At 36.6% G+C, this 15,717-nt stretch overlaps 1 protein-coding gene across 1 annotated transcript; it reads left to right on the top strand.

The window, feature by feature from the left end:
* The first annotated feature begins 8,822 nt into the window (after positions 1-8,822).
* On the top strand, positions 8,823-10,759 carry LOC134789547 (uncharacterized). The gene is made up of 2 exons (XM_063760121.1): positions 8,823-8,967; positions 9,797-10,759. The coding sequence occupies exons 1-2, from the start codon at positions 8,886-8,888 to the stop codon at positions 10,408-10,410; spliced, it is 696 nt and encodes a 231-aa protein (XP_063616191.1). The 5' UTR covers positions 8,823-8,885; the 3' UTR covers positions 10,411-10,759.
* Positions 10,760-15,717: the final 4,958 nt, after the last annotated feature.

The raw sequence follows: 15,717 nt of genomic DNA, 5'->3' as shown, positions 1-15,717 counted from the left end.
CATAGAAAACGAAGCGCCGGAAGCTCCGGCCCGGTCTAGCGTGAGTCATCCTTAAGTTACTTCGAAACGAAACGTTCATAATTTCAGAATCCATCTACCTACTTAAGTAAATCTGCATTGAATATGTTCCATCACCAACATAAACCTCAAAGGGCCCTTTCCAATTATCCTTTTGTCTGACACTCTCTATTATAAGTATGGCTGCTACAAGAGGCAAAGAAATGATGCTGTAAAAGGATAGGAGTAATAACCCCTTATATGCAGACGTTTATGATGGTACTGCCTAAATGTGTCGTTGCAGACTTTGCAGCTTTGTCAAGTTTGGGCGTCAAAGCTTTAATATAAACAATTGACTATAGGTACATTTATGGATGCAACGGCTCTCTTCGATCTTGTCCCAAATTTCCAGGCGCCGCATTTTTCGAACACAAATTTGAATACTGCAGACAGCGCGTCTTGCGCTGATGCGTTACGTTAACTGCATAAATATACCTTCAGAGTGCCTTTAACGAAATAACTGACCAGTTATAGCTAGACCTTATTGTAAAGTATTAAGGTATATAAAAAGATACGTGTGTTTGTATGGGCTTCCTGGAATGCAATAGGTGGTCTCAACTTTTAATCTCGAAGTCTCGAGCTGTCTGACATGGGCACGCCTGATCAAAATGATGATCAGGTTTTTTAAGGATGTAAGGTTGTTGCTGTATTTTTGATAAATACTTATGATAATATGTACTTGTGATAAACAAGTGCTAGCGGGTTCATTATTCATGATTAAAAAATTAGACCTGCCATGGCATTGCCAAACAGAACTCAAAGCGAAATCTCATTAGGGCTTCCAATACTCCCGCAATACCGGGATCCCGTCTGTTTAAACGCATTTTTCAATACCGGTTTAAATTTTTCAAAAACAAGGAAAATGTGCCGATCATGCCGTTTAATATCCATTAAAATGATTAAATTTGGCTGTATCAAGTAGATTACTACACGTCAGACGCAGTTAACTGGCATCATGGCCTCATTTAATCGAAACAAGATCTGTGCATACCTATGCCTTAGATAAATATTTGGTGATAAATTCTGATGTTCAGGATATGATATTAATATAATTCGTTCATAAAATTATATCAAAAAGTAGAAAGAAATGAGCAAGGAATTGTAGTATGGCAAACGAATTTATGGCGGCAAATTTGAACATAGTTGGCTGGTTTATTAGGTTGAACTAAAGATGTGACTGGTGAAGTCAACAAGGCGGATAAAATTTTTGCTAACCTGGAGGGTGAAATAATAATTATTGCAGATGGCGATTATTGTTTAATATCCTAAGCTAAGGACATACATATCTGGTGTTACAGTGAGCCTTTATTTAATAAAACTCAAAAAATTTAAGCGATTCATAGTCAATACTGGGATCCGGGGATCCCGGTATTGATGAAGACAGTTTCGGTATTAATACCGGTATTGAAAGAAGTCCGGTATTTGGAAGCCCTAAATCTCATGACTAAATATTCTGATGAAACTGAGAAAGAATTGACTCATTTTTTAAAACTGACACAAATACACGAAGTAATGTATGTCACCAAGATAAAGATTAACCCCCTTATTCATAAACGCGCTACAAACCTCCATTATCTAATAATCGTTTGTCCTTATCCGTCATTTTGACGTATGTATTTGTAGGAAAGGGATAAAACATAATTTAACTAAATCAGGCCCGTAAAGTTTTATGAAAAAGGGGGTAAGCTTTTACCCACGCTTAAGAGATATTAGCTAGGTCCTCAAAGAGGCAAACAAAATATCGCTTTGTCGCTCCACTTCAAAAGATGATACCTTATTTCGTTGTTACAGTTAATAAACTCTTCGTTGGTAACTGTAACACATTGAAATGTAGGTTTTGGAGGTTCTTGCACTTTTGTTTGCAATCTAATCGCGGGATCTTTGTATATCTAACCATCTGATTCGTGGTTTGCAACCTCAATGCTCCAAACTAGGTGTAATTCGTTTACAGTCTACTTAAATACAAAAATACATCTTTAAAGATGGTATCTTTTATTACTTTATTAGATCAATCAGGGCAGCAGTCGGCAACAGGCGGCCCGCAGGCCTCCCTGGGTATTTTATATGTAATAATATTGACAAACGACAATGTCTAATAAAGTCATTAAATATTAACAAAGTGCGGCCCGCGTCAACTTCGTTAATTACTATGTGGCCCTTGCTTGGCTGCTGAAAGGTTGCCGACCGCTGTTCAAGTGCTGCCATTGGGTAACTGCGCTTCCCTTACCTACGCTATAATCTTATAGAGTAGGTATATAGGTGCATTTGCTCTATGGACCACTTTTGCCCCAGTACAGCCGCAAACCGGGGCCTACCCAAGAAGGCAATCGTTTGCAGTTAATCTTAGCATTTCGTTTTGTTTTCTGAAAACGAACGCCAAGAAAAAGGAAAACGCCAATCAAAACTTAAATAATGTATGGAAATAGTCACGTGCCTTTCCGTAGCATCTTACATGTCAATACATTTTTGAAGTGAAAACTTCTTTAGCGGCGCTGTGCACTTTTTGAGGTGGGAAAAAATGTTAAATTCGAGACAGCGTAAGGCGTAAGGCGTAAGGCGTAACCCCTGCTGTTTCGTTTTTATTCACCAAAGAACTTTAGTCATAACGTATCATAATCAGGTCAATTATTTAAAACTGGACTTTTATATTAAGCAATAAAGCTCAATGTTCTAATCTTGTACGGGCTGAAATACGAGGATCTCACAGCTATATTCTAACTTTATATCACTCCAATATAATTCAATAAAGCTACATCTTGATGAAATCGCTAATAAAAGTGAACTCTAGTACTGGTAAATAAAACTCAAAATATCATGACCAAATATATTTAGATGCGAGGTCTGCAAGGTAACTTTACAATTTCTATTCGAATTTTAAATATTTTTTCACCTCAGCAGCTCGAACAAGGGTACTTTGCTTCTTAAAAACAGTGAGCAAAATGCGATTTTGCTCACTCAGTCATTTTGTCTCACCCAGTGAGCAAAATCGCATTTTGCTCACTGAGTGAGACACACTCAGTGAGCAAAATGCGATTTTGCTCACTGAGTGAAACAAAATGACATTTAAGTGACCTTTATAGTAAAATGTCATTTCAACATGCGAGGTCTATATAATACAAGTTCGATATACTTGGGTTCTATTATCTCTGTCCCTCTAGGTATGTTCTCACTGCTTAGGAACAAGGGTACTTTGCTTCTTAAAAGCAGTGAGCAAAATGCGATTTTGCTCACTCAGTCATTTTGTCTCACCCAGTGAGCAAAATGCGATTTTGCTAACTCAGTCATTTTGTCTCACCCAGTGAGCAAAATCGCATTTTGCTCACTGAGTGAGACACACTCAGTGAGCAAAATGCGATTTTGCTCACTGAGTGAAACAAAATGACATTTAAGTGACCTTTATAGTAAAATGTCATTTCAACATGCGAGGTCTAATACAAGTTCGATATACTTGGGTTCTATTATCTCTGTCCCTCTAGGTATGTTCTCACTGCTTAGGGTGAAAAATTTTGTGTACTACACGAGATCAAAGTTATTTACATCTCGTGCGCTTTTGAATCCCTTACTACGCTCAAGATTCTAAATTAGATTTACTCGCTACGCTCGTGAATCTATTATAGAATCTTTCGCTTGCACGGGACTCAAAATAAGCACTCGAAGAAATATCAAACTTTGATCTCTTGTTGTACAAATAACTATTTTTTCGCTACAAATTTAAGCTCACTGACCAGCAATTTCGGAACTCAATTCAATAGAAAGGAGGATGGGTCAATTATACATAGTGCTGCAGACATTTTGGACTAGTCATTGAGTTTTCACTTATGTCGGCACTCCCGGAGTGCAACCCGTTGTTTTTTTTTCGTTTTGCGTTTGTCGATGTACGATTGTCGTCTTGGCTGGCCCTTTGTAGATGATATGCCAGACCTGGGTCTGATGATGACATATCTGAATATGTCATCAGGAAAAATTAAGTAAGTAATGCTTCAACCTGCCTACTGCTATCCTGTTCTAATTGTTGTTCGTTATTGAGTACTACAATAGTTCGCATTACTTGCTTCCGCCAGTAACGTGCCATGTATAACGCCACAAGCCTATTGTGTGCGTGTCAAACAAAAACCTTTATAATTAGGTATGCCGTATGATGACGATGACACTCTGTCTAGTTTGAGTTGTACAGTATTGGGACAAGTACTATTAAGGATGACTCACGCTAGACCGGGCCGGGTCGGACTTTCCGGCGCTTCGTATTCTATGAAAAGCACCACGTGATCACCGATCAGCCGTCATAGAAAATGACATGTCGGACGCCTCGGCCCGGGCTGGGCCCGGTCTAGCGTGAGTCATCCTTTAGTCCACACGGATGCAAGTACAAACATTTATAGAGAGCAGATGGAGCTCTTCCAAATTTTCTCAAAGTGACATCGTTGGAGTGGTGCCGTGGAGAAAACGGGTTAGACATTCTGTCATGCATCATCCGTCCCCGATAGCATCGAGGGATGTTAAAATATGTGACTATTTTTGTTCAATTTTAAAATGTATTAGTCAGCAAATCACATCGAATAAAACTATAATATTGTCATTAAAATCAATGTGTATAAGTATGAATCACTGTACTCGTAACCATATATAAATTATCACCTCCCTAGGAACAATCCTTAGAACATACCTCATACATATTCAGCCAAATATGCCAATTTATGCTCAGCAGCACATATTACGGTGGGTAGGTATGTACCTATGTGTGAATCACAAGCCCAGCCGATCATACAAATGCCAAAGTATTTCCGTAAGTGTCAAAAAAGTAAATTTATTTAACAGAGTGATACTTGCACCATGGATTGTCAAAGTTGTTGAAGGGCTTCCAAGATCAGGGGCCTTACCGTGATGTCCTTAATGCGATTATGTTTAGGACCTAAACTGAATTGCTAAGGGACGGAGTTATGCGACTTATATAGCTCCGTCCTTTAGCAAATCAGTTTAGGTAGGACCTACCTACACAATTTCTATAACACTTTAAACTCTCGCGTTTTGAACACATATTTAATTACACAAACGGGTCTACCGCGATATAATTTCATTGTTTTTACCTTTAATTCCGACGTTTCAGCTGAGTTGCACCAGCTGTGGTCACGGAAAGAAAAACCGTGGTGTGGGAAGGTAAAAACAATGAAATTATATCGCGGTAGACCCGTTTGTGTAATTAAATATATGTACACAATTTCTGTTTAGGAAACAGAATCGCAATAAGGACATCATGGTAAGGCCCCAGGAAGGGATTGCGCTTGTTTACACAGTAAGGTTAATATAAATAAACAAATAATTTTTAATTCGTACCCTACTTGTATAGGTACTTTATAGTTAAACTGTCACTCTGCTGCGTAAATGGTCCGACGTTTATGAGTACTTATAAATGACATCGTATAGTATACCTACGGATCCTGTACGATGTCATTCATCTTTTATTGTTTGTTGAGGTTTGCATGGTTATTGGTTACTAACAAATAATAAGCGGTCACTCTGCTCTGTTTCTCTACTCACACACTCAAATCGTCGGACGTTTATGAGTATTTAGGGGGACTTATGCCGTGGGTGCGATCCTATCTTACTAAACTGGTACGAGAGATGCCTCCTCAAGATAAAGACGTGCATCCAATGAAAACAAGCCAAGGAGCATATTTCATTCACAAAGTCGGTTGGGGCATTCTGTTCGAATACAAATACTCCTCAATAATTGAAAACAGTACAGAAAATAAACTGAAAAAGGCTAAAAAAAGGCATAGGTTCAGTGCCAAAAACGCGCTGCTTGGGTTCATTTTGTATTGGGGCTGAAGTGGGGCGCTTGGCGCTGAAAGTGTTAAAATGGTCAGAACTCATATTTCGGGTTAAATAAATAAAATAATAACAACTACTATGCGGACAAAATCAATAGGCCAATATACTTATGTAGACACAAAGCAAAGCTTTTCCTCGCGAAAACCTAGACATTTCCAATATCCGTAAACACCTTTCCTAGAACCGAACTGGACGGCGAGCCCGAGTATTATAAATCGTCATGAATGGGGCCCAATCTGCCTTTAATAAAACGATGTAACCGCCAAAGACATTGTATTCACATGCGACCTTTACTTGGACCGAGTTTCATTTGTTTTAACATGCGCACCTGCGCTCGCGCACGTATGCCGCGCATACTCCCTTATTTATTGCACTTTGTCTCCAAAGTTCACACGATTATTGGAAAATTATCGTCACTTCACTTTACAATTACAAAAAGGCCTTTATTCATATGGTTTTAAATTTTTTCACTCTTTTTGCGAAATAAATAAGACTCAAAGTTGTTTTGAAAGTTTTGTTGGAAGCTTCGTTTTTCCTCAGAGTGTTACACTTGTGTCAAGATAATGCAGGAATGTTATGTGGTTTATGCCTAGTTTAGATATTATCGTATTAGATTTAAGTCTGAATTTTAAAATCAGTATGTAGTTGATCCAACAAATCAGCGCGGGCTGATCCAGATGCTTGTTTTGATCTACAGATTTCCGAACTTTCGCAGATGACATGAACATGTACAATACAAGAGAAAAATAACATATATGTGCCTATATCGAACTCATGTAAATAACATATAATATTTAAATAGTGCCTGAAAAAAAAATGCGTAAATTTTCCTAATTTTTTATCAATCATAGAAGCATGCTGGGCCCATAACCTTTGTAATGTTGATTTGTAATTTAGTTACACAGTTATCCCACAAATAATAATTATAATTACTTGTGGTTATGTCATGCCAATCTCGATCACTACAATAACGATGAACAGGATTATAGTAGTATACCCTATAATGGACACGGAACCAGTAATGGGACAAAAAAACACAATTCCTCTAAAATAAGTATATAAAAGTAGTTTATAAACACTGGATATATTTTTATCATAAATAAGAGTCCTAGAGCTGATTATGTTTGAACTTTTATTAAATTCGGTTATTTTTTAAGAAATGTGCGTCAACCCAAAAGTTGTCGTGCCACTGAAAAAAAATATCACTAAAAATTCTTAACAACTTCGCTAAGAGAGGTGAGTTAATTTATTAAATTTTAATTAATTAATACTTGATGAAAACTAGAATGTGTTTTGTTAATTGCATTTACCATGAGATAAGGTATACAACACACTATGTTGTGACTGCACAGATGTAAAAAAAAGTAGTGGTATTTGGCCCAATCCCATTATAGGAGCTGTAAAACTGCATACCTCCTATGATGGGACAATTGACATAATGATGCTTGCCATGCCATAATTTCATGTTTTAAACAATACAGAAGTAAAATGTAGTTACGAAATATGTCAACCAGGAGGTATTCTCGGACTTAGGATAAATGAATATCGTTTTTCCAAACTTTTATTTAACTTGGCTTGTTAGTTAGTGTGGGTCAAATCTTGGTAGCTGAATTTGACCCACTTTTCGATTTCCGATTCAGTTTAAATTTTGTGTAAGTACGTAATTAAGTATGCAAATCGGATGATAATGCAATATTATGATAACATGGACTTGATCTGATGATGGAGACAGGAGGTGGCCATGGGAACTTTATCGCAATAAACCCTAACTAATTGTGTTTGGGTATATTAGAATTGTCTCGATGAATCTAATACAATAATAATTGGCTGTGGAAAGAAAAATACATTCAGCGATAAAAGCTTAAACCAAAAATTGATTTTTTTACCATAACTTATTCCCCATTTCAAAATTTTATACTGATAGAGCAATGTCCATTATAGGGGGCCCAATACTGGATCCACGTCCATCACCGGGGGCCCATTACTGGAGCTTTGGTGTCCATGACTGGAGAAAAAAAGGATAGTTTTAATTTGTTAATTATGTGGAAACTCATTGCAGTATCTTTGATACAACACGCCGGCCTAAAACATGAAAGGCGGATAGGACTTTCATCTTTTAACACGCTAAGCGGAAGACCATTTACATGTACAAGGGAAATATCATAAATACTCCAAATTTCCTCTTAAATTTCCCATGACTGGTGCTGTTACTATAGAGGTTTATTTAGAGTTTAGATTCGACCATCACAAAATTTACCAACATTTACTTTATACAGGGGATTGCTAAAAAATAACTGCTTTCCCGTTGCCCGGAAGGTTTTGGGATTATTCTGAGCAACTTTTGCTATGGGACCTACCCCGAAATCGTAAAAATTTTTTTGGCTTTTTCATAAATTTTGGCTGGTCCATTTTCTATGGGAGGGTAATTTTTTTTTCGCAATTTCAGGGTTGGTCCCATAGTAAAAGTTGCTCAGTATAATCCCAAAACCTCCCTGGCAACGGGAATGCAGTTATTTTTTAGCCACCGTGTATAAACCTTTACCAGATGTATGATCCATTATAAACATCACACGATCAACTTACCAAAATGGCTGCGTTATCTGCATACAATGCATACCTAGTCGAAATCATCATTAAAATTTCGAGTTCATTTAAAATTCCCCAAAGCTCCACTGACGGAATCGATATTTGTAAACTCTGTTCAAATCGACTAGATTCGGTACAGGATTATGACCTCACTCACCTCACTGTTAAACCTTTCACCCATTATCCAAACGGTCCGATACGTGTTGCATTTTCACGATTAGCTCTAGGATGTATCCCGATAACGGTAGGACCCGCCGAACTTTGTAAAATGACAACGCCGAGCGCGCGACGCGTTCTGCATCCCAATGAGTCCCGCCGTCTCGGATATATAACCCGGTACTTGGCTGGGGACATCACTAGCTTGCCAGCTTTTAGGCTTAACAGTGTCAAGTAGATTTTGTTGAAGTGTGATCATGAAGGTCTTGGCTTTGGTGTTGACGCTGTGGACGGTGGACGCGTACCCTTACTATCCGTATTACGGCAATGTTGATACGGGTAAGTTTTTGTTTTTAAATTGTGAGAGTTAATTTTTTTATTGCGAAATTAGTACGTTGTGAAAAAAACTGGAAATGATAATTGGAAACGAGAGTAAAACACCATTACATATATTTAACCACACACTGTAATAACTACGAGTATAAACCCATTTATAACCTGATTCAAAATAAAAAAGTTAGTTTAATTATGGTAGCGATATTTACGGACAATTTCTCAATATTACTATGCACTTAGGTAAAAGAGTTTGGACGTATAAGAAGCTTAAAGTACTAACGATAGGTGTGGCTGAGATCATTCCTAAGACGTGTCGGTGACACTTGATGATATCTGTTGTTTTTCTTAAATTTTCATCTATTAATTTAAAAATTATCCCTTTCTTCGTCATCGAGTAAACATTTTCTTGTTTTTAACATGACAGATAAAATTATTGTACGGGCTGAGTAGTGATGTGACGTTGCCAAATATTCCCATTTCCAAAAATATTCCCATGGGAAATATTGCCTAAAAAATAACGTCGCTGGTTTAACAACTCTTTTGTTGTGTTTTTTTTTTGTTTGGTTAAATATAATTGTAATAAAGCCGTTAACCATTATGAATAAATATATAAGGATTTCCAATTGAACTTAACCAGTGAACCTTGCTCGTTCGTTTTTTTAATATAGGTTTTTTTATATACTACATAAAATAGTTTTAAATGTTATATAACATAACAGATTAGAGGCTTACGATATTTACGCCTTATTGACGTTTTCTGTTGACAAAGATGATAAAACCTGGTCAATGTAATTTCGAAATCTGTTTCTTACTATTTCGTTTTCTTTCCCAGTGTCATTTGGCGCAAGCGACAGCAGCCGCGGTGGCATGGCCATGAGCAAGTACTACAACCCGTACTACACGCAGCAGGCCGGCGGCGGTCTGGCCGCCTTCATGTTCCGCCAGCCCGAAAAACAGCAGACCAGCCAGTACTACCTCCCCGACCGACAGCGCCAGACCCAGCCCGAGCTCACCTACCTCCCCCCTCAACAAAACGAAGTCTTCTACCCGCAACAGCCAGAAAAACCCGCCACGGAGCAAACCGAAATCGCCGACCCGACCGAAAGAACAGAATTTTCAACCACAGCTAAAACTATTCCTGAAATAGCCGAACCTGAGGTTGAAGAGGTCGAGGAACAGAAGCCTAGGAAAAGAGTGCAGAAGAGGAAACAAGTGAAACGACCTGTTGAAGATGATGATGATGATGATGACAAATACGATATGCCAAGGATGCCAGCTGCGGCATTCTTCCCTATGTTCTTCGGCTATGGCGGGCGTTCCGGGTCGGGTGGCATGCCAGGAGGAGCGACGGCTGTTGCCAATGCTTACAGCACTGGCCGCGGCGGCGTTGCCAGTAGCCATGCCACCGCGTACGGCGCGCCTAGGCCTGACAACCAAAAATTATAGGTTAGCGTAGATTTCGATAGCTAGGTAGCACTGGACAGTCAAAACGAGTAAGTTATGTTTAAAGTTTAAACGTGTCGTAGGGTAGAGTCCAAGCGATAGAGCTCATTTTGAGTTCGAAACTAAGCAGTACCAGAAAATGCTTATTTTTACATTTTCCTATGTCCAAGACATGTGATTTAACAGACAACAACTTAATTAAAACCTAGCAAACAATGTATTGATTGTCTAGTATTATGTAGTCATTTCTATTCGTTGTTATGAATTTCACAGATCTGTAAAACATATTGTTTTGAAATATCTTTTATTTTATGCCATGTAGTACGTAAACAAAATAAATATTAGAATAAAGGATTTTGGTTTTAGTTCGTCCTTGCTTTAAAAAATTCTGCAGGTATATTATAATAAAGTAAAGTAAGTAATATAGACACGAAAACATCAAAACACTCACAGTTTATGTAGAATTGCTAACAGAAATCATCACCATTTTTATTCCTAGATAAATTATAAAAAGGATGATTTAATAGTTAACCATTGACAGGTTACTGATAAGCTACCTGTACATATATGTAGTTGTTGTGAATAACAATACCTTATACATCTTTACAAACACAATGGTAGGTCTGCAAAACGCCTGATGCAAAGAGTGACAAAATGGTTTCCTGAAACCGTTTGCATATTGTTTGAATAGGCAATAAAACGTTAATGGATTTTAAAAAGATATATACAAAGTTTACAGTCAACGTTGAACACAAGCAGAAACATTTTAATGTACTTAATTGATAATTGGTGTCGGAAATTCCCCCTTTTTCCAACTACTCGCAACATGACACACTAAATGTTAGATGTTACGTAGGTATTTAAAATCCTACATAATTTATATGTAAAGATAGCGTATCATCTTGTAGCTTTACTATTTCCATCATTTAATAGCATTTGGGGAATTTCAGACTTTAGTAGGTTTTCGTCATGACTCATGACATAAGATGCGTTCTGTTTTGATGCGCTCCGGTAAACTTATTTGTACCACGCATGTAGGTACCTACCTATTATAGTCAACATCAAAAAATTATACATATTTATATTGAGCGTAGTACAGACAGATACTATGCTCAAAATATGTGAAATTAATTCTTTTCTGCAAAGATATTTCTGATCACCTCGTTCGTTCTAAAATTAGTACTTACCGCTTGTATGGTACAAAAAAAAACTTCAGTTTAATGCCCCGTTTAATCATTACCGCTTTACAATTAACCCCGCAAATTAACAAAACTCATACCTTATACACCAATATGTAGAGTCGCCATCTGATATTTTGGAGCGAACGGGGCGATCTGATAAATGAATAATTAATAATGAATAATAAGAATAATACAGAACAGTAATAGAGAAAAATACCACAAGTGAACTGTACTTGCAGTATCAAAAAAGGCACCTCTTGTTAACGACCGTCAACAACAATGTACCGCCAATATTAATTATTGTAATGAATAATGTGACATCACCGTCTCGCAGGCAAATTACTCACAGGTATTCCTAAATTGATGGTGTGACGGTAAGTTGTCTAGCGTTACTTGCCATACATTTTATAGGACAATACCACTATACCTCATCAACATATTATTTAAAGGGGCGGCTTATCGTAGGTACTCAATATGACATTCTTATATGTGCAATCGTCTATTTGGCTATGGTGACTACTTACCATAATTTCGTCCGGCATACTATGCTAGTCATCGTGACTCGTCGCTGTGGTTTATATTCACGAGAAAAAATAGGTGCATTCTAATCTTATAGTATGTACAATCAGCATCAAAAGTAGCGAATCAGACTACGCGTCATGTCATCTAAATAGCCGAAAGGGATAGTTCCGTATCCGAAAGGGATTCGTCCTTGAATCGCTGTCAAACTTCGGTTTTGTAGAAAGTGTCATCTCTGTACTGAATATCACCATGTTACTAAACTAAAAGAATATATAAGATGTACAAAATTAAGAAGTCTACAGAGCCAAAACAAATATTGTTTACCCAAATATAATAATTAATAACAGTGAGGGGCCAAATGACCGAACGAGATACACTTATACAACTTTCAGTAGGAGTATCAGAGAAAGCGGTACTATTGTCCTTGTCCTTGTCACAGTCTCACTTTTTTTTTGTTCCCCACCATAAATTTAGTATGGGTTATGGTGGGCAACAAATAACCCGACCAAATTACGTATATTGTTTTTGGTATATTGTCAGGAATGTTAAAACGTGTTTTTCATATTGTCGCATTGCGTATGTTTTGTCCCTCACGGAGGCACGCGCACGCCACTTCTATAGGATGCTACCTTCTATGTATATGGCACTAGATTGTATACATTTATATTTCCCAAAATATTAAATGATTTGCCAGAAGATACTAGAGTAAAATATGTAAACGGGAAAAATATAAAAAAAGTTATTAAGACGCACTTGTTACAATCTAACCACTTTAGTTACATTATATTAAGAATTTTAATTAGTATAAGATAGATATGTATATTATAATTTTCCCGAACTCCCATCGGCACACAAACCTCCTCAAGGTTTTGCCCACGATGGGTCTTGTAATAATAGTAACGTACTTTAATTTGCTCATTGTTCAATAAATTAAAAAAAAGTAGTTATGCATTTATTTATCTGCGATTTAATTAGTTGTAGAGAATAATATTCAAAATTCTAGACACACAAAACTCGGAAGCACCTGCCTAATGCTACTTAGTAAATTTTGCCATTTTTGCACTTCCATCTAGTCCATGAAGGCACATACAATACAAACATCCCTAAATGTTAATTATACCAATTAGGTAATCCCCTAACAAGCTAACTAATTGCAGTGATAAAATGCACAAGTATTGCAATGTAAATTTAACTATCCGTGAAGTGGACCCGGATGTGGTCAACGGGATCTTGCATCAAATCGATATACTACTACATATGGTCGATAAAAGACCGATACCTAACTAGTTTTAGACTGCAACTTTGCCTGCTTCGAAGAAAATTTGATTACCTATATACTCTCATTCTTTTAAGCCTTATCTTTTCTATTTTGTTTTGTAGATATCACAAAAGTTCTATTTTAAAATATCAAACGCTGGTAAAAAATTTTATTTAATAGGCGTCATAATATTTATATTTAAAGAAAAACATACTGTAGTTATTTTAAAATAACGGCAATATTAGCGACATTCAAATAAAATTCCCGGAAATATTGCCAATAGGACTATTTCCGGTAACGGGAATATTGACAACGGCACATCGTCATAACTTAGTAGGTAAAATATAAAGCAGTGTCCAGGCCGGACAATAATTCGCACCATCTCATCAAATTGCCAATTAAATTGTGAGGTGTGTAAATGAAATTGACGCTCTAATCCCACTTCGCACTTGATTCCGGTAATATCCGATATAATCAGGAGGTGCGGACGTAAAAATGCCAATTTTCGACGCCAATTGGTAATTAAATTTTGTACATGTGAACGTGACGCCAATTTAATTTCTCATAAAATTGTCACTTTGATTGTCCCATCTGGACTTTAAAAGAAAATTATAGTAGAAATTGGTTGGTTTTATTGTAATGATTACAGAAAAATAAGTAAGATTAGAGTACTAGAGTACTATAGAGCTCACTCTTTACATGGGTTTCCTTACTTAAAAATAATAAGCTGTATTAAAACTTAATAGTTTCTTAAAATTTATTAAACTTGAATCTTATCATGGTATAATAATATACTCCGCCGTATCATATGGTACTCTCTTCCGACCACGTGACTGACACAAGCCTCGTCATCATGCGACAGCGCTATATGATAATATGTAATAGCGCTATATAAAGTGGCAATGTTATTGTGACGTAGGTTTGTGTCACTCTGGGAAGAGAAGACCATGTTTTATTAGACTATGAATCTTATAATAATAAGTTTTCGCTAAACTTGTATAAAAGTTTATAAATAGGTTTTTATCTATTATATCAAGTTAATAATTTATCCATGAAATAATTAATAAAATACGTTATACACTTGTATGTTTCAGTACTCCGAACCGAACAGACAGACAAGAAGAGATGTAGTTTATTAAAACGTAGATTCATATCAAATGGTTGTTGAATAGCCGTTATTAGTGCATCGTGACCGGACCAGCCGCTTCGAAGAACACAAACGCTTTTGAGAATTTAGTAGACCTATAATGTACCTATTCGTTCTGCTTTTTGCAATAAAAAGCTGTTAGACAAACTTTACATTTGAGTACATTTTTAAATTTTCTATCTCTCTCTCTCTCTTATAAAGCAAGTGAATTGATTTCCAAGTTTTGGCTATTTTGCTTTTTGCCAAAATATTCGACCTTATACACTTCTTTCTTTAATGTAAAATTTAGGCAGCATCTATAACTTCTATAAGTAGTAGGTAGAGAACAAAATTCCAAAAGTCTAAGCCCTCCTATACAAATACATAAGTACATATATCTACAATTAGAGCCACCATCACCAATGCCACTCTAATAATACTTAGGGCCACTTGCACCATCCCACTAACCCAGGTTAAATGGTTAAACCTGGAGTTACCATCGTTACCAGTACAATTTGACACTGAGTTAACAGTTTAACCGCTTAGCCTCAGGTTAATAATAATATGTTAATATATTTAGAATAGAATTGAAATACATTTATTGGAAAAACGATCTACATTACAGCACCACATAAATTAAAAAGGAAATCTTATTCAATAAACACTTAAAACTATTTATTTACCTATTACTAAAACTATCATGCAATAATGAGAGTATTGATTGATGCTGGTATAGAGGCTACAAAAGGACACCACCACCAGGTTAGTGGGATGGTGCAAGTGGCCCTTAGAGATTTATCTCTTTTTGCCAAGCTATTAAAGAATTATAGATACTTTTGACGCATAGTTTCGTCCGCCACTTCCTATTAATAGTATAATATTATAGCTATTAATAGTAGCATTGATGTTGACTGTTCATCAATATGTACCTATACGAATTAAAATCAATATTTTTTTACATGTTTACAATATGTATATTCTTCTTAAAGCTTCCGCATCGAAACTGACACCACAAGTAAAGCCACGTGTAATAGAATTGCTTATCAATAAAATGTAATAAAAACTAGAACTCAGGTCAAAGTTCCCAAGGTCAACTTGAGATCTACTCCCTACAGCCGACCGAAGCAAAAACATAACCAGTTTCAAGTTTCGACCGCGCGAAAAAACTTAAGTACTATGTTTTTGTTTTCCCAGTAATCTGAGTCTAACGCATGTATTATAGG

Source organism: Cydia splendana, chromosome 4, assembly GCF_910591565.1.
Source record: "Cydia splendana chromosome 4, ilCydSple1.2, whole genome shotgun sequence".
Classification (NCBI taxonomy): Eukaryota; Metazoa; Arthropoda; class Insecta; order Lepidoptera; family Tortricidae; genus Cydia; species Cydia splendana.
Note: the sequence above shows the minus strand (reverse complement) of the source record. Positions and strands in the feature narration are given on the sequence as shown.

Excerpts from the sequence above, each read along its gene's own strand:
- LOC134789547 (XM_063760121.1), top strand. The coding sequence starts at position 8,886 with ATGAAGGTCTTGGCTTTGGTGTTGACGCTGTGGACGGTGGACGCGTAC. Across the intron at positions 8,968-9,796 it reads TTACGGCAATGTTGATACGG|TGTCATTTGGCGCAAGCGAC; the intron begins GTAAGTTTTTGT and ends TTTCTTTCCCAG.